The 20,352-nt window shown below is 42.1% G+C and overlaps 1 protein-coding gene across 5 annotated transcripts in view; it reads left to right on the forward strand.

Moving 5' to 3' along the window:
* Positions 1-20,352, forward strand: part of LOC121185668 (vacuolar protein sorting-associated protein 13B-like) — a 362,080-nt gene that overhangs the window by 149,524 nt on the left and 192,204 nt on the right. For 4 of the 5 annotated variants that reach the window (XR_005894381.1, XM_041043972.1, XM_041043973.1 and 1 more), the window contains exons 23-25: positions 7,894-8,128; positions 9,521-9,738; positions 13,973-14,176. Coding sequence is in view for 4 of the 5 variants with exons in the window: in XM_041043972.1 (XP_040899906.1) it covers positions 7,894-8,128; positions 9,521-9,738; positions 13,973-14,176 (657 nt within the window). In the remaining variant the exon portion in view is untranslated. Of the gene's footprint in view, positions 1-7,893; positions 8,129-9,520; positions 9,739-12,528; positions 12,832-13,972; positions 14,177-20,352 lie in introns of those variants that run through there. The other variant, XM_041043974.1, reaches the window with a different exon arrangement.

Below are 20,352 nucleotides of genomic sequence, written 5' to 3' on the forward strand. Positions count from 1 at the left end.
GATCACTGAAAGACATTTTCTAAAAAGGTTATCCACTGTTGAAGCTCTGGGAGTGTGGCCTTGTGTTGTTAAGTAATAGCTCAAACAGAGCTCTCCTTCAGACACAACATGCTTTTGTACCTTTCCTGCGATCTGTCAGTTCATGTCTAAAACATTTAACTGTGGCTCTAAGAACGACTGTCTGAGAATAATGAGAATAATGTACTCTCAGCTGAAGTTGCTTTTCAGAGTAGACAGGCTGTCCTCCATCTAGCTCACTGTTCTGTCATTTACTGGCGAGGCCCGGCAGATCCTAAGAGCCTCCTGCGGTTATATAGGCCATTTCCACATGGCCCCAGCCTTTTAAAGCCTGAGTGTGTTTGGCCCTCAGCTTCCTCTCTATTAGAACCTGCTCTGCTGGAACCAGATAAACCATCTTCACAAAGACTCAAGGGAGAAACGCTACTCAGGACAGATCATACACTCCCACTGCAGGAAGAGAAGAAGAGCAGGAAGTAAGGGACGCTTTTTGGGGGTATTAAGACCGAAAGATTTGAAACAGGGTCCACACATGTGGCTGCATTCTGAACACTATCTGATGGTGCTGGGGTGGAGTGATGAGAAGTCAAACTGAGCAGAACTTGCCACAAAAAAAATGGAATAAACCCATATTTAGAGCTCTGTGATGTGATGCCAGGCAGGGATGAGAAGGAAGGAACAGACAAAGAAAGAAAAATCTTTGGCATCTTACCATTTAAACAAAGTGCCCTCTAAATGGATATGTTTCAGGATTTTTAATGTGTCTAGCTTTTTTGCTCTTCAGTGCTAGTAGTATTTATTTACTCCTGACAGCATACTCTGGCTTCCTGATCCAGAGTCCAGATTGAATTAATGCCTGAGTGATTGTAGATCAAAGTGTAAGAAGATCCTTGTTCATTTAGAGGCCTGAGAGGAAGGGATCAAGGCCTAAGTCTTAGGATAAGCAATGGTCACCTACTAAATAACAGGCTGTCACTCAAAAACCATGGGCACGCTCACTCTCTGAGGCCTTGAGCTTTTTACTGAATCCTGTGTTTGTCTGTGCATACTGAGGCTTACACATCTGCAGAGCACTAGCCTATTATGCTACATGATATACTGATTCCTATGTCATTTCCAGCTAGTCTCTGTACTCCGATGGCTGTGTATTGTCAGATCCCTCCCTCTCATGTTTGAATGAGCCAGCCAGATAACGCAGACATTTTCTCCACATACCGAGGATTTACTGATGAAAGGCAGCAATGAGCAAAATTCTTTTAAGTACAAACAACACACACAGCCTTTGCTGTGTCTCTGATTCAGTGCCAAACAGCAGTGTCCTCACTACTCTGTGTAAATCATATTGAGAGGGAGTTTCCCGTCAGTCAAGCTTTTGGACGCCTTTTGTGGTGATTTCACCCTCAGGGGCAAAAATAAGAGGAGGAGGAGTAGGAAGGATGCAGCAGCCAGCGTGTTGTACTGAACTAATTCAACACCCGGCAGCAGTACTGGGGGATATAACCTTATAACTTAAGTGGAGCTGTGCAACTGAGTTCATTGCTTTTGCATCTGCCATCCTTCAGAGGAAGTGGTAAGCACAGTGCCAAGTCTCAGCGAGGATATTAGAAAGAAATGGGGTCTCTCTCTCTCTGAGTAGCACTTGTTTGAAGAAGAAGAAGAAGGCGGGGGCTGTTAATTCAGGTGTTTTGGCTTGAGGCCAGAAGGTTTTTATTTTTAAAATTTTTTTCTTACTCATTCTCAATCCGAATGGGCTTTCTTCTCCTTTAATGACTGATTGCTGCGGCTGCAAGGAGGGTTGTGATCTGTGATTTTGTGCATACTGTTCTCTGTATGATGTTAGTGTATGTGTGCCTTTGTAAATTTGTAAGTATGTCATTTGAGCATGTTTTCACAGTGAAAGCCCCGGCACATGCGGCCTCATAAGGAATCGATTGGCTTCAGTCTTCTTTTTTTTTTTAATGGAGATTTCCTGGTCAAAATTGCAAAGCGTTTCCGCAGTTTTTGAAGTATATTAATAGAGTGTGCTGCAAGTGATACACCATATCCCTGAGTACACACAGAAACACATTCACATTGTCCCTCTGTGTTGTTTTCCTGAATGAACCTGTCATTAGAGGCAGTGGGTAGCCGCTGACAGTTTACTCCATTTGTTATTTCTAGATTTAGTTTCACTTTTGACAGGACATGATGTCATTGGACCAAAGGAATGAAGAAGCCTGACTCTTTGACTCCTCTTTTTCCCCACTGAACCGTCTATAACGACTCACTGTGTGTGGACACACCTGCTATCCTTAAACTTGTAACCTTCAAGTCAGCTTCAATTTGACTCCAAATTATAATCCTCAGTCCTTCTCCTAATGTGTTTCAGCTCCAGATGCCTTTCTCCTAATCAAAAGTGGAAGTGAAACCTGCTAAATAGCAAAAACATAAGTCACACACACAAACATCCCCAAAAATGCTGCACAACACGGTGCTGTATATATTGTTTCTTGTACCTGAGTCGTTTCCAGAGGCCATCTGTCTGTCATCCTTTGCTGCAGTTGTATTCCACATTACCCTGAACCCCACAGAGGGTGAAGTTGTGTAACAGTTATTCCACACTGCAATTATGCTTCTGGCTTTCAGATATTATTTGTGCCCATTTCTATTTTTAAATTCATCTCCGAATTTTCCTTTTGTAGGAAAAGCTGCCTTTCCATGGGTCTGACAGAAAATAAATTTCCACTATCCTATTATGGATAAAAATATAATTTAGTTTGCTGAGCCTTGTGAGTGGCTGTGAGTACAATAACACTTGAGCGAATGTGGCCCTTTGCCTCCCCGGCATGTCACGGAACAAACTGAGTTTAGGTCAGCCTGGCATACCTGTCAGTTTCCTGTCCCGTCCTGCGCTGGACAATGTGCATGCTTTCTCTCTCTCCCACACACACACACACAAGCCTGGCATGTCCATCAGCTTGCAGTAGGGGGACATTGTCACACAGGCTAACTGCTTCCAGTGCTGTGTTTATTGGGCCTGTTACAGGGCTGTTAAACACAATTTTGTGGAATACCAAACACAGTTCTGCACAACCTGAACTCTTACACCTGAAGCTGTGACATGAAACACACACACATACTCTCATTTTCCGCTTTGACCTATGAGCAGACAGAGAACATTTGTTTTTTGTTTTTTTTCTTTTTGCTGTGTATGCAACCGTACCATAACCCGTAACACAAACACTGGATTCCCCTCTGTTGCCCCCAGCTCTCCTCTCCTCTCCTCTAGGGTTTCCTGTCCTCCCTTCGCTCCAGTCACCACACCTCCACACAGACTTTCCATCCTGAATCAATGCATGGTCATGGTGAGAGACCTGGACTCCAACAGACAGGCCTAAGCAGTGAGAGGGACAAAAGGACAGAGGCATGGGAGAGTAGGGTGATGGAGAGATAGAGCTGGTCAGGGAGAAGAGATGCTGTCAGTGGTTTTGGCAGCAGTCTAAGCAGTGATGCATATGGGATGACCTCAGGCTTTTTCACTGTGTGGATCTGTCAGTGCTGGTCAGCAGTGCCAGTGCTCCCCTTGCTTGCCCTTTTTTGCCCCTGTTGTCTTTGTTTGGAAACTGTATGTCTGCTCCTTGTGTGTGTGTGTGTGTGTGTGTGTGTGTGTGTGTGTGTGTGTGTGTGTGTGTGTGTGTGTGTGTGTGTGTGTGTGTGTGTGTGTGTGTGTGTGTGTGTGTGTGTGTGTGTGTGTGGTGTGTGTGTGAGTCACAACTCAAACATGAGACCACAGAGGGGGAGCCTTGGATAGGTCTGTGAGGTTAACCAGGGTGACCTGAAGTTAGAGGCAGCACAGAAAAGAAGGGTGGAGGATAGTCAGTCGGTTCTCAGAGGGTTCTGAGTTCATGTTCTTAGAGGGGTGACACAGGCATTTACGGTTCTCTGTCAGTGCATTTGATGGATAGTTTGATGAATTTCAGATGAATGTTTGATATACTGTCTTTAAACGACCAGTGGTTTGCTGTGAATGAGAAAGCAGCAGAATGTTTCCAGGCATCATGTCAGTGAGCATGGATTCGTTTGGGTAGCAGTCAGTTTTCTCAGTCTCATACAGTGTTCACGGAGAACCAACTTTTCACTGCCCTCGCATGATAAAATCTCTTGTATGGTGTGCATTTTGGGTGTAGCAAAGGAAATTATTTCTATTACCTCTTCCACGGAGGTTCTCCTTTTGGTCCCATTTGTTTATCAGCAGAATATCTCATCCACTCACAGAAAGTTATGCCATGGCTCATGGAAGAAGGGACTTTTTTTATAGATTTCTCAGTATTGTGAGATGGAGCATTTTCTCTGTTTTCTCATGAACTATTATATTTGGTTAAAAACATACCTGGCACATTTATCCTGTGATTATCACAGTGTGTGTTTTTCTACAGATCCAGGTGCAGATTAAATATTCCTGAACATTTTCTATTATTAAAATAAGAAATTTAGACAATTGTGCAGCCTTGGTAGAGGCATGCTCTCTCTTAGTTCTTTCTATTTATCACCATACTTCAATCATCCTTCAGTAGGGTATCTTTTACAATAAGTAGTGTGTTTGTGGATGTTCTGGCCACACAGACTCTACCATGATTTAATCCTGTTATTCATCTGTTTGGTGTATTGTTATTGTCCTTCTGGGTCGCTCTGTGTTTTGGAGTCAGATGTTCATCAGTGGCTGCAGCCTCTGGTCCACAGTGTGTGGAATACCCAATTCTCTGCTGTATTATCTACCACTTTGACCTGAACTCTCTCACTCTAAAGAAAAGCAAATGTTTCTTTGTTCACCGCCCTCACCCTCAGATGGATCGGTGCACTGTTGCCGTTGTGTATTACAGCACTGTGTTATGTTTTTTTTTTTTTGGTTTTTATTAGTTGGGGAAAGGTAAAAAAAAAAAAGTGTCTCTATTAGTTATTTAGTTTTTTATCACCCATATTTAGGACTGACATGCCATTTTATTTTCCATTACACACTGTGGCCCTTTGAAGCATTTGGAGCCTTTCAGCCTCGGTGTAAACATGTAGAAACAGCGGTCACTGTGCCCAGTGAGTGCCACTCAATTTTTCAACTTTTTCCTCTGTTGTCATCTGTGAGATTTTATCTGATTATTGTTAGTTTTTCACCGTGTGATGTGGCAGGTCTGGAGTTACCATACTCTTGACATCATCTTTGGTTTTGTGTTGCCATGGGGAGCAACAGCAAATCATTATAAAGTCATAAGCAAACACCATTAAGGGGTATTATATTATGTTTTATTGTACACACTCACTATCGCAATTATAGTGGTAACTTATGCAGTAGGTTCTCATTTTCATCTGCCCTGCTGTCGTTCTGAATTTGTCCTCTTATGGCACAACCTGCTCTTAATACAGAAAAAGTCTCCTTTTCCTTTGCTGAGATTTTTCCCCCCAAAAAACCTAAAGTAGGTCACACGAGCAACTCAACTTTTCCAAATAGTTATTAACAAAATCAACTTCATTTTTTAATTTTTCTTAAAATATCCCACAAAGGCAGATAAAAAAGTAAATATAAAATTAAATATGTTGAAATTACATCTGTGTCCTCTCAAATGCAGACAGACGAGTTTCCTTTAGGCTTTAAACAGCAACAAACTTTCATCAGTGAATATTTGTTTTAGTGTTTAATATTTTTTGATGATTTTGTATAAGAGTTTGATTACCAAAGTTTGATATATCATGACAGATTTAGTCAACCATCAGACGCTGTATAGGAACTAAAATAATGTAGGCAACTGTAGTTGGTCATTTACAGTTGCTCTGTATTGAAATGACCCGTTTGAAAAAGCAAATGTTTAAGTATAAGATTACTTTCTATATTTGTTATGATTTAACTTAGTTTATATCTTTATCTCCGACATAAATAGAGCAGAAAATTAAGCTTTCACGTATATACAGTGATATACATCTTCATGCATACTTGGAACTACATTTGAGCCTGGTCCTTAAGTGATTAGTCGATTAATCAAACTGTCAATTGATGGAAAATTAATCTATGACAGTTTTGATATTGTCTTGGTTAGTAATATACTAAACAAAAAGAGCAAACATTAGCTGGTTACAGCTTTGTCAGTGAGAAGATTTTTTTGACACACTTAAAAAAATCATATTACAGTGTCAGTGGATGAAGCCCCTACAATGAGAACACTACTGACTGCCATTGCCCCTGGGGTTTCCTAACTGTGCCCTTATGCTCTGCATACTGACACACCCAGCTATTCAGTATCAGCCAGAACCATTGTTCAGAAAATATTTTGATGGCTGAGAAATGGCCCGGGCAGAAGAAGAAGTAATGTGTAATAATGTGAAATAATGTGTATGACTAAACCAAGATGTCCAGCAGGAGAGCATTAGCCTCAGGCAGTGAGCTAAAGGTGCAGACCAGAGTCACAGTGTTAAACCCGGCAGTTTCCGTGTGTTTGCCTGCTTTACAGCTTAACCCTTCTAAGATCTGCAGCAGACCAGGCAGTGTCAATGGATTTTCTTCCTGCGTGCCAGCTCTTAAAAAGGCCAAAGCCTTATGTGTCAGTGTGCAAAAGTGTTCAGATTTCAAACCCCCCTTTGAAGAGTAATCAAAAGAGGAAGCAGCGTGAGATGAATGTGTAACCATATCTCTCCCTCTTTCTTTTTCTCTCTTGCTCTCCTTCTCTCCATCACTCTTTCGCTCCTTCACAATCCTTTTCTCTGCCTCTGCCGTTCTCGCCCTCTCTCGACTCCCATGAAAGCTACAAGAACTGGGCTCCACATACAGGCCTGTCAGAGGTGTTTCAACATCTGTGTGCGTGTGATATTAGCAGAAGGCTGCACAAGTGTATGTGCAAATTTCAATGGCGAATGTGTGCGTCTGTACTTTTACACTGAACATGTATTAAAGTATAACAATGCTTACTCATTAAGCTGAGGAGCTCATGCAGAATATCTACTATAGTGTTACCATAGTGCCCCAGTGTAACTGAGACTAACATTTATATCCACTCAACGTTTACCAGACGCTCTCTGAGACACACACACACACACACACACAGTATCTGGCAGCACCTGCTGTCTGCCCCCTGGGCCCTGTACTCCTCTCCTTTCTGTTAACTGGTCTTTTAAATCAGTGAAGCCCTAGTGTAATGGAAAAAGACAAAAAAAAAAAAAAAAAACACGAAGGCTCCGACAGGTTTGCTCATACACTTACTGGCTACCGGCTACTGGTTACTGACCTAATGGCTTGTAAATTTAGCTTTTTTGAGCAGAACTATGTGTGATACAACACAGCTGGAATGGGTCTCAGTCCCTTAAAAAAAAGACCTCAAAATGATTTAAATTAAAGATTGAGCTGTCTAAAGTCCCTGAAGTTGTAAAAGGTGTTCTGTTTCCTAGATATGGAATTTCACATTGGTTATAAATGGGCATTCAAAGTCTCAAATTCCTGCTCTCCAAAGCAATCCTGAAACTAATATGCATAATATTAATGCGTATACAATGATGATCTTATAATAATATATATTAATAATATTTAAGAAAACTCAATTTATCATAGGCATTAAGCAGAACAGCATGTATTACTAAATGTGGGATGAACTGTTTCCATTTTTAAATCAGGGAAAGGTTGATTAAGCATGTTTAGTCTTTTCCATCAACACCCTCTGTTGTGCACACATTCTTTCTTACGTCCTTTCCATTGCAGTCCAAGTCGTCTAGTGTTGACTCAGACTAGCGCCCCTTGAGCCCCTCGGCTCACTGAAAATGATCTTGGGAGGCTGAGGCAGGTGGCTGGTCAATGATCAAGTTACACTGAATTGATTAACTGCATGATTTCACGTGTCCTTTATTTTTCTCTCCCCTCTCCAGCTGGAGCTACAGTCGTGCTGTGTATTCCTGCCTAATGACAGCCTCCCCTCCCCGAGCACCATCATCTGCGGCGACATTCCCGGCACCGTCCGTAGCTGGTACCACAACCAGGCCTCCATGCCCGGGACTCTGGTAGTCTGCCTGCCTCAAATCAGTGTCCTGAGTGCTGGGCATAAGTATATGGAACCGCTGCAGGAGCTCCCCTTCGTGGTCTCCAAGCCCATCTTGGAGGAAGGTAGGTTTTCATGCTGTATCTAATGAAATCTCAGCTTAAATTACAAAAGATTCAAATGTGTGGAGAAGAACACACACTAATACACACAGAGAGAACACCAAATGACCTGGTGTCAAAAAGACTGATTGGAAAGTTTAAATGAGAAAACAAAATGTTAGACTTTGGAAAACAAAGATGGTGATAGGTTCATAGGTTAGAAATGGGAGTCTTGAAAAGTAAATTTCAGTGGGTGGGGAAAATCTACTTAAGTTTTATTACAAATGAATTTGCTTTTATTAATAATTGAAATGAATGGTTTCATAATAGTAATAGGCTACATAATGTGAATTCATCATCATTATGGCCTTTTCAACACTGAACAAACCTTTGACCCACTACTACTCATTTACCATGACAAAAGACAAACAAACTTAAGTAGAGCGACTTTGAGAAATAGATCTCGCACATGTGGTTTGCACACCTGGTAGAGTTAACATAAGCAACACTCAGACGGTTGAGCAGTGTTTTCTCTGTAGAAGAAGAAGAAAAAAAAATTGGGCCACCCTCCTTTTTTTTTTCTCTCAGCTCTTCAATGACATCAGCATTGGGCATACAGATTTCAAAAACAGAGGAGAAAGAAAAACGACAGCAAAAACAGTGACATCAGCAGCCTTGTCAATGTTGCCGTTAAAATTAACAACCCGTGCTTTTAGTAATTCATTCCTACACTTTGAAAAGCTCTTCATCTCTCATTTTCAATGCCCTGGATCAAAGCGTCCTACCCACGGCGCATGGGAAATGTGCTCTTCATGGCCCTGTGCTAGCGAACAAGTTCCCCTTCTCTGTAAGACGGGTCTACCGGGGTCGACAGGTTAGCATGTTCAAGAGCTGCCAGGGTGGCATCCTGCCTCAAAGCCACAGTTTTAGCATACACCTTCACTTTACAGCGTGTTTTTGATGAAATCCTCTGTCTGCTCGTGGAGTGCAGAAAATAGTTTTCGAAACAAGACACCACACTTTAGTTTGTCTTTACTGTTTCTATGAAGCTTTCTTATTCCACGTACAAAAGATCTAGTGGTCATAATGTTATTTTTATTATAATGAGCATTTCTGACTTATCGTCTGATATTTTCATCCAGCACATTTTTTGTACTTCTTTTTTTTATATACAATTTTCTTGAGAACTTTCTTGCAGCTTTCTTTGTCATCCTCGTAACTTGTAACACAGCTACTTGGCTTGTGCTCTTTGCTCTCCCTCCACATGACGTCTCTCTCATCCTCCCTGCTCCTCTTCATCTCTGCCAGCATCAGCATTAAATTACAGTTTTCATGCTCCTTCTCTCACTGCTTTGTCCCTTTCCCACATTTTTCATGTATCCTTCTTTTTTTCCTTTCTGTCGTGTCTACCACCAGGTGATGCCTTCCCATGGACAATAAGCCTGAGCCAGTTCAGTGTGTACACTCTGCTGGGGCAGCAGCGAAGCCTGAGCCTGTTGGAGCCCATGGGCTGTACCTCCACACTGGCCGTCACATCCCATAAGCTGCAGGGCTGCTCCGAAGGAAGGCACTCGTTTGTAGTCTGCCTCCACGTTGATCTGCAGCCCGTCCACGTCAAGTGCTCCAACCCTCAGGTCAGTCCGACAGTCCTGAATCTCTTCTAAGTAGTCATTAGAATTACATGTGTATTTATACAAATCATCCCCTTTGTAAACTTTCCTGAAATATGAACACATGGACCCTGGCAGGAAGATCCTGCCTCCGCATGATTTTCTGATATAGATTGACTCCAATAAACAAACTGCCTCATCTTCTTACCTCGTCTAATTTTCATGAAAATGGAAGTGTAAACAAGAGAGTGTTGCCTTGTTTGTTTTGGTCAAACATTCATTTTGAGGTCTGAGTGAAGGAGAGCAGGGAATTGCGAGAGTCATCATCATTGTTTCACAGTGTGTTATTATGTTTTGGTGAGAGCGTGATGAATATGGACAGATTGGAAACGGAACATGTTTGTCTCCCAGTTAGGTCTCTATGTTGTTTTTCATTGTGCTGTTACAGGGCTATAATCACATCTACATGTACCATTACACATGTTTTGTTTTTTCTCAATTGAATTAGCTGTATCGAATTAGGTTCCTCTGTAAACACTTAATTGGGGCGACCTTTTGAGTGGTCACACTGTTAAATGTCTCCAACCGCAGTGATGGGCCATGGTGATATTGAAGGGAATTGGTACCAGAAACAAATGAAAGGCCTTAATCTGTTAGTGGTGAAAACTTTCCCAGAGATGAGGAGAGCAGGTCGTTTGCTGAGGGAAAGTTTCTTTTCTTTCTTCTCCTCTGTTCCCTCTTTCAAATGGAGTGCCTGTGTCTGGCGAAGCTGGGAAGGCTTATTGCGATTATATGATGACTCATTATTAGTTTTTAGGTCCAATGAAAACTTCTCTCCTCTTCCATTGCCGTTCTTCTACTCTCTTCCCATCTGTTCACGTCCCCACTCTGTTTCCCTCTTCTCTTCTAAATTTCTGACTGGAGAGGGGGATATAAGCAAATACCATTTCAAGTCATGCAGCAGCTCTTTAAGAAGTGCTGCCAGAGCAGCCCCACCCTCTCCAGAACAAAAGAGACCTCACACTACTTTGTCCTCTTTCTAATTAGCGTTGCCACTTGTGGGAATGTATATGGGGATGTCGCAGCACTGTACAGTTGCTGCACAACACAACAGGAGGCGTTTGGGTGGTGGAGTTACATTCAGCATTGCAAAAACAAATTAATTATCGCCCTAATTCTGAGACATTAATACATTTAAAGTAAACAAAATGGAAGAGTTTGGAGTTTCTTAACTCCTCCTGGTCTCTAAGCTGCATTTTTGTGACATTAAACATTAAATTTTATTTTCCATGAAATGAGATAGATTACTTCACAGCACAAACACAGGTAATTGTAGAAATTGGGGTGAAGTGCTTTATTTACAGGCAGCAACAGGTTTTGTAGGATATGTGGTTTTTATGTTTAAAGTCACAAAAAGCTTTGTTTGTGTGACTTTCTCTGAAAAAGTGACTCCTCACATGAATATGCATGTTTCTGAATGGATTTTGGCATCTGAGAAAATACAAGGGTGCAGCTAAGACAGGAAGTGAGGTAAGTGTCTTTGAAAGGGTGAGAACTACATTAAGAGTAAAATAGGGGATAAGATGACAGAAAGAGTGTGAGCAAAAAAGGATACCAGTGCATGCAGGCACGTTTGCTCACACCGTCGTGCACTTATACCACATGGGACCATTCAGCTTTGTTGCTTTCCAACACATGTTCCCTTTAACGCAGAACACCCAAGGTGAACTGTCACATCCTGGAACAGAGTGGGACAAACACACACACGAATTCCATAGCCCCTTACCCTAACCTAATCCTGATTCTAACCTGAACCCCAAAACCAAGTCTTAACCCTCAGACAGCCCTTTAAAGTTGTGAGGACCAGCCAAAATGTGCTCACAACAGTGCCAAAGTGTAGAAAGAAATGTGTACACACACGCATACACGCTCACAGACACACACAGGCTTACATGAGCTCACAATACAGATGCCACAATTCATGATTTGGGGAAGTGAGCAGAACATTTGGAGGGCTGGGTTCTCCAAAGACCTGTCATCTGCAGATCAGGAGGCCTGCGAGGCTGCAGTAGTACAAACTGGAGACTGAACAGAGGCTTCCTCAGTCATTCATAAATACACACAGATGAAAGACAGGAGATCATGCAGATTGTGAGTTTTCGTGGGCCTTTATCTAAGCATAGTTTATATAGAAACTTCACAAAAGTGACACATTGTTGAGCATGTGTGGTAACGCCATGTGTACATGTGTACAGACATGTATGCGCATGTGTGTTCGTTGAAAAGCCGTACAGTTAAGATCAAAGCAAACCGTTGCAGAGTGTGTGTGTGTCTGCTGATTTCAAGGTGGTCGTGAACTGCAGCTATTTACCCCATCCTTCTGACATCCTCTGACATCCTCCTTACAACCACATGAATCATTGACACAGACACACAAACGCAGATTGGAGACACATTTAGTGCACTACAAGAACACATACGTAAGCTTTGATGTGATCACCAGCCTGTTAAAAGTTAGTTTATTGTTTAACTTATCTCAGGAATAGGAGGAATGATGCTGTCAGCAGCTAAAACAGTTAGTTAAAAAGTGTAGTAAGGATAGAGAGAAAGACAGAATGAAATATGAAGACAAATGATGAAAGGATGGAATTAGAGACTGTTAAAAATCTCATCATAAAACTGGGGACAGACGCTAAAACAGAGATCATGGAATGACCCCATCATCCATCTGACCCTCACTGTACTCTCCTCTTCCCTCTTCTCCTCTACTCGGCATTCTTCACTCTCTTCCTCCACATCTGCTGCTGAGTGCAGTAGGCCTTGTTGTGCTTGGTTGGACTTCCACGCCCCAGACTCTCAGAGAAGGGAGCATGGAGCCATATCTCTCCTGCCGGCAATGCGGTTCGGTTGGGTATGGCAGACAGCTGTTGGCCCTGTCCCTGGACGGCTGCTGGATCGGCGTTAGCAGCTCTTCCTGGACATGTTTGAAATGGCCCAGCTGTAATGTATTGTGCTGCTTTTCATTTGATTTATGCTTATTTATGGAAGGCCTCCCTGTAATGTGTGTGCTAACAGGCTTGCATGTGTGTGAGCGAGCAATAACGAATAAAAATGTGTTTGGAGTAGAGAAAGCTATTTTGTGTGTGTGTGTGCGCTCATGTGTCTGTGCACCTTTACTTTTGAGGGACCCTCAGCGGTGGGTGTGGGGGGGGGGGGGGCAGGGGGGGATTGCGGGCTTCTTGGCTGCAGAGGCAAGGCATTTGAAATCCAAAAAATTAGCTCACTGTGAAAGAGCGTTGCATTTCTCCCTTTCTTTCCCTGTCTCTCTTTAAAGAACACTGAGTGAATGCATGAATAACTGAAAGCATCACATCACATCACATTCCCCTGCCTTCCCCTCATGTTTTCCACTCTTGTTTTTGGCTTTGTTGTTGTTTAAAGCTAAGGCCTCTTTTCATGTGAACACATGATAAATAGTTGAGAACACTTGACACGGAGCCTTCACTTTTTCCTAACTGTGGTGAGTTTTTCAGGGGAAATTGATGACACAACTTAACTTTCCTCTGTGGGTGTTTCTTTGGGAGTTTTGTTGTTATGGATAACAAATTTGTACAGTGAAGCACGTGTATGAGCATGCTGTGCCTTTCAAATAATCACCCATCAAATGGAAACATGAACACAGGTTTTACATTACTTTTGTGAACCGAGGCCTCGGCGAATGTCAAGTACAGAGTCTAAAATAGTGTTAAGTTGGAGAGTGAAGGAAATGGGAATGGGTAGTGGTCCATTTATGGCAAATATTTCCTTCTTTCTCTCCTTCTCTCTCAACTTTAACTAGGTTTAGTGTCACATAGCTGCAAAGCTGCCAAGCAAAATCATGCTAATGGCCTCAGAAGTCAGAACTCCCAAGTGCGGCTGTTTGAGTCAGACCTTGGCAAAAATACATTTGAATCTGATTTCAAATATTAAGATGACTTGTGGTGTGTTAGTTTTATCTCTTAAGGCACTCCACTGGCACAGTACACGTCATGTATCGAAATCACATTCAGCTGTACTGCCATTGCCAGTGTTTGTGCACAAATATGTGTAGTAGCTTGATTTACATGAGAATCCTGCATTATTGGTTTCCCTTGCGTCAGACTACGTTAGATTATATTTGATCCCAGTCAATCAATGTGAAGTACATGATTCAATGTGACTTAAAGCTCTCTCTCTCTCTGTTTTTTTTCTCTTCTTCTCTGCTTCTGTCCCTCTCAAGGTCCAGCTGTTGTATGAACTGCTCCTCAGCTGGAGCTCTACGTGGGCTCGTCTCCAGAGGCACGGCATCTTGCGTCAGACCTCCAGCATCCCAGAACCCCCTGCTGGTGCAGCACCATCCTCCCCAGTGCGCAGCAGTGCTGGCACCGCCCTGCCAGACACCAGCACCTGCAGCCCCTCTGCAGATTTTGGCTCCCCCACTGAGGTGAGTTTTTCCTCACACAGCTACACGTTTCATTGTGTCCGTTCAGTGTTTTTACGAGTGTTTGTTATGAATTATGGAAATCATCTGCACATGTAAGTTGCGGTTTTTCATATGGACCAGCCTCTTCTCGTAATAAAAAAATAAAAAAAACTTTCACCTCCAGCAGTACATCATGGACCAGGACTTTACTCTAGCAGTGAAATGCTTCACAATTTCATTTATTCACTTTGTGTATTTTGCACATGTGTTTTTTGGCTGGACTGCAACAGTGGGGCCAACCCTATAAACGCAAATGTATGTTGCTGACTGACTGACTGATGAAGGGACACCACTGGTCAGCCATTCCAGTGCTGCAGTTTCCCCACTGGCCGCTGTTCTTTCAAAATGAATTGGCACAAACAGTTTCTACGAGGGCTGGTTGATAAGTGTGTGGCCTGAGGTGGAAGGAGAGGAATCCCACAGCTCTCGTTACATTCACGTACAGTTCAACTCTTTGAGTGATTCTGCAGAAAGTTTGAAGTTAATAACTTCAATTGCACTTGCAATTGAAAGTCAGCTCTGTCTGAGAAAATGGGCCTTCATGCAGGCATCTGCTGCCTCGGTCTCCTGGGCTTATCTCCCAAGGAGGTCCTTGACCTGATTTGACTGATTTGGCTCCCTTCAGCTCACCTTTTAGCCAAGATGAGCAGGGAGCTCTGTGATTGGCATTCTGATAGTGGTGATGATGTCATCGCTGCTGTAGACCACTTCCAAATCACGGCCTTCTATAAAGAAAGGATCCATATCCGCCATGACAGGTACACTAAGTGTATAAATGTAGGACGAGACAAAAATAAATGTAATTAAACGCAATTCCTTTTACCTGGCCATGATCTTATCAATCACCCCTTATATTATGTCATCAGGGCGGCTTTTACATGCAGTGTTGCCAACTTAGTACCTTTGCCACTAGATTTACTGACTTTTCAGGCTCTTTTAACAACTTTTTTTTTCACAGAAGCACCTGGCAACAAATCTAATGACTCTTCCATTGTTTCCATGAAAGAGAATCACAAGTATTGCCCCAAATGCACAAGGTCAAGCTTTCTCTCTGTAGGCACATTTCTCTCTTTGTCTCATTCAAACAAATATAGCCGAAATCACAGCAAAGCCATTGTCTCTAACTTGTGTGTGTGATTTTCAGACGACATTCTGGTTATGAAATCAGAATTTTAGCAGAGCAGCAGCTTGGAAACGGCTTGGAAGTGACAGCTGGGTGACATGTATAATAATGGGCCATGTTTCAGTCAGTATTTCTTACTTGTTCCAAAAACAGAAAAAACATGTAAATGAGAACATCTTTATTTGGAATTCAGCTGTATTAAATTACACGATAGGCAGAATATAAAGATGACATGATGATGTCATGAATATGCTAATTAACGCATTGTCATCTAGCGACATTTAGCGACTTATTCAAGCAGGCTTTAGCTACTCCCCTTTGAAAGTAGTTGTTTCGGTGTTGCGGTTCCACAACAATTTTCAACTACGTCCCCAGTGTCCCACATTGACCACACGTGGTCCGGCCATAAACCAGGTTTTGACCTAGTTGTTATTTACTGCTAGTATTGCTCCTTCCACCATATTACACAGCACAGTGTCAGCCACTTATGAGCTTTTTTTCCTCATTGTCAGTGTTGTTTTTCTGCTCCTCTCATGTTGTGCTGCTTGATTTATATGAGGCCTAATGACTACACCCTGGCAACACCCAACTATTAGTCTCTTTTTTCATCTAAGGTGCCGTGAGTCATGCAAAAACACATGCTATTTAAGCCTTTGTTGTATACATAATTCTGCTGCTGATTTATGATTTTTGATTGTAGTTTTTATTGCTATGAGTAGTTGAGTCAGTGCTAACACATGCAATTTGTCTAAAAAAAATGTGTTTTGTTTGGGAAGGATTTTCAAAGCTGGAAAAATCTCACCAGTGCTTGTGTTTCTTTTCTAACCCTAACCCCCTTTTTTTTTTTGCCCAGAGCAGATACCCCAGATAGGCTGTGAGCTCTGTTTGATTCATGTAAGCTAGAGCTTGATTGAGTATAAACCTGCACCTTAATTTGGGGAAAACAATAACCTGTATTTACATTTTTCACTCAGATAAAATATCAAACCCAGAGTGAAGTATGAAGTGGAGCAGTACATGCAGGCATGTTCAAAGCCAATGGAAAAATTACAGTCAGAGCTTTTAGGGGACAACAACAAATGTTGAGTGTTATTTTTCCTTTCGTCCCGAGGTGATGATGCTTATCCAAGGCTTATGTAATGTGGCAGGTGTTTTTTCTTCTGTCTAGTACAGTAGCAGCAGCAACGACAAGCTGGAGGTCCAGGGCCTTAGGGCTTTAGCCTCCAGGGCCTTGTGTAATATGTGTATGTTCATGTGAAGTAGGAATATGGGATGTCTAAAAATGATGGTGTTGATGAGAGTTTATGTTGTTAAGCAGTGACAACTAGGCCAGCTAGGGCCCTGTCTGCAAGTGAGGGCCCCTTGGATCACAGCTCAGCCATCATACTGCCCTCAGAGGCAATAAAGTGTGTCTGCGTGAGCAGATGAAAAAGTATTCTGTGCATCTGTGTTTGCATTTGTTTCCGTGCGATCAACATTTATGTGTCCTTGCATCCCTTGTGGACCCACGGAAGTGGCAACAGTTCAGTATGGCAGTGAAGGCCCTGTGGTGTAGCGCATCCATAACACGGCCACAGTGACCCCTGACAGCCCACTTGTCACTGTTTAACTAAGCACAAACACTGGCAGAAGTGTTTAGTCCTCTGGGAGGCTGGGCGTTTGAGCAAGAATGTAGGAGCTGCTTGATAAGTCTCAGCAGTAGTGGTAGCAGTCTCTCCCCAACAACCCTGCCTCTTCCCTACGTCTCCTCCCACCTCTGCTATTAAATCAAACCAGTTTTCGGAGACATTTTCATATACATTTGTTTGCTCGTATTTATGAGTTGATGCAACACAGTGTATTCCACAGGGTTTCCCTTCAGTCCTTCTCTTTTTTCTTCTCCTTTGTCTCTCCTCTGTCTTTCATGCCCCTCTTCATCATAGATTTTATTTCTCCTTCCTCTCACGTTGATCCCAAACTGACAACATTCTCTCATAAACCTTAATCCATCGTTGACACCACACTATGAGTGTGACCATAGCGTGAAAAAATTCTTTCCTAGCCTGACTAATGTCTGACGACCACAAACTGAAACCCAATAAACAAAGACTCCTCTAAAAAGCACCATTAACCATTCTCTGTAATAACCACCTGTTATAATGACGCCTAACATGACATCCAATTTACATAAATTATTAGAAATTGAAGTCAGAGCTTGATGGGAACGGTCAGGTCATGTTGCCTGTCACGTTCTGGTTGTGGTTTTGACATCTCTGCAATTGTTTATCTTCCTATTTCGTCTTTTTTTCATCCATGCTTTATGCCGTCTCTCCCACTTCCCCTTACTCCCTTATCATTTTCCTGTGTCTCTAGCTGCAGATTTATTCCGCCTCTCTGTCTTTATCATTTCCTTCTTTAATCTTTCCTTTCTCTGAGGCCTTCCTTTGCACTCTCCAACCTTTTCTTCATCCTTCCACTTGTCCCGAAAGTGTTCTTTCTTTCCATTCTTCTTTCATAATCTGCCTTTTCCTCCATCTTTCTTTGACACTTCCCAGCCTGCTGTTGTCTTCCAATGTTTGGGTCTCTCTGATGAGCAAAGACAAACTCTGCAGAGAAAATAAACCCGGATTCTCAGCCCGTTTATAGCGCAGAGGCCCAGGAATTAAATTGTATACTTTACAACTTGGCCTGTGGAGGTGTGGGAAAATAGCTCCCTCTTAGAATGTGTGTGTGTGGGTCTCTCTCTCTGTGTGTGTGTGTGTGTGTGTGTGTGTGTGCCTGGGGCCCCATTCTGGCAGCTCAGGAACATGCCCAACAGAGCCCACCTCCACCAACACTACATCATCACATCTGTTCTTCAAGGCCTCACCTTGATGCCAGTGGTGGGGTCTTACACTGATTAAAACACGAACTTTGGCTGTTTGGAAGTAATTAATGATCTTAAACCAGACAATGTGACTTTTGCTGAGCTGCGGCAACAGCGGCCTCTGCTGCCACTATTGGTAATTGCATGACGCTGGCGCAGACGCACGAGTCTGAGCGGTGAAGGGTAGGCCTACTGGATGCAGGGCACCTTGAGCAACTAACAGTTCGTGGAGAAAACACAACCTGTCAATCACCCTATCTGATCACTGTGATCGAAAACATCTGAACCCACAGCAGTTTAATGCTGAGGGGTAGTTGCTAGGAGCTAGCTTCACACTGACTGGTTTTCCCTTGGCAGGCGTGACAAGTCAAGCCGTGGCACAGGGGCAGTTATTGAGTTACCAAACATGTGAACAACTAACTTTACGATCCACATCATCTCCACACATCACAGAAAACACAGTCTGGTGGCTGCTAGTATGTATGTTAGCTCTGTTAATAATGAGCTACATTACAAATTCTCATTGCTGTCTGGTAGTATTGTGTTCTTAACTTAGCTCTGTTGATGACCAGCTAAGTTAAGAACACAGTCTGAGAGCTGGTAGTGTTGAATTTGGAACTGTTGATTATGACCCAGATTACATAGTGATGAGGTAACAAGCTAAAGGTCGACCACCATAGATTTATGCAAATTATTGAACAGTCTTATAAAAGAAGGAAAGCAATGGGGATGACAATAAATGTAGTTACTATTAGTGGTAAGATTGTGACAAACACAGTCATGATCAGGTGGTTCCTGTAACTTAGTGTTACATAGATTTCATCTGAATAAAACTCTAACTTTGGTTTACTTTTTCCTTCACCGAACTGCCACTGACAACATAATACATAGTAAAAACCAGTGTTACAAGTTAGATTACAGGCCAAGTAAAGCAGATGGCATCGGACAGTATCTTCTCTTTCACATAAAAAAACACAATAATATAGTTAATAATAATAATAATAATAATAATAATAGTAATTGAATTTATAGAGATATTCAATTGAAAGTAACTTTTTTAAGTTTTAAAATGAATGTTACTTAAAATGAAATACAGCCTCTATTTTCTGTCACTGAAAGCCATTCTCATGGGCAAGGTTTCTCAATTGAAAGTTAAAAAAAAAAAACAAGGATGTCAGTCTGTCAAAAGCTTCTCTTTCTTCTTTCTGTGGTAAAATCAGCTTATATGAGATTTAGAGTTTTAAAGTGACGCTTCTGGCTGGGAAGCAGGAACAGTCGCGTGCTCGATTCTCCAGCGCAACCACGCTACAGTACACAGTGGGCTGAGATTCCCACTGCGCCAGCGGCTGGCTCCTGTTTCCACACATGACATTACAGAGCCTAATCCTACCAAGTGGCCAGAACTGTAAACTAAATAGTCCTAACCACACACACACACGCGCACATACACACACAGAGTGCTATGTTTTGACTCCAGCTCAACGACAATTAGTACCCAAATGGCAGTTGACACTAGAATATCTCTCATTGAGACTGACTGAACACCATCAGTACATGGCTCATATTACTGATTGCCAGTTTGGTTCCACGGAAAGACACTGCTAGGAACAAAATTGGAATAAATACTTATTCTGGCATAATAACGTGATTCAGCATTGTTAGGCTTGTGTTTGTGTGTACAGAATATACGTTCATTATTTTGAGGCTATATAAATGTATATTTTGTCATGTATTTATATGGATTTACAGTAGCTGTTTGATATAATATGGAACTCTAATCCCAGTGCCTGCAGAGCTTTCAGTCTCCTCTTTCAGAGCCCCCCCCTCCTGAGATCGTGCTTATGTTTTTGGTGCATTCCTTATTTTTTAGGATATTTTTTATCTGATAGATTTTGAATCTTAAATGTTGGAAGAAAATGTTCAAACTCAGGAAAAACGTTTTAACTTTTCGAATTCTGAGAGCTGGTGCATGGAGCACATGCTTCTCATCAGTGTCTACTGGTCCCCACACGCAATAAAGTTGAAACTATTTTTTAATTAGCATAATCTTTAATTTATTTATATTATTGTCATTCATTGTTATTGAGCTCTGCTGTCAGCCACCCTCAACTACAGGAATAAATTAAAATAGTGTGAGGCCCTCATCCCTCCCCACAGTTGTGGAAAGGG

This window comes from Toxotes jaculatrix, chromosome 8, assembly GCF_017976425.1.
Source record: "Toxotes jaculatrix isolate fToxJac2 chromosome 8, fToxJac2.pri, whole genome shotgun sequence".
Classification (NCBI taxonomy): Eukaryota; Metazoa; Chordata; class Actinopteri; family Toxotidae; genus Toxotes; species Toxotes jaculatrix.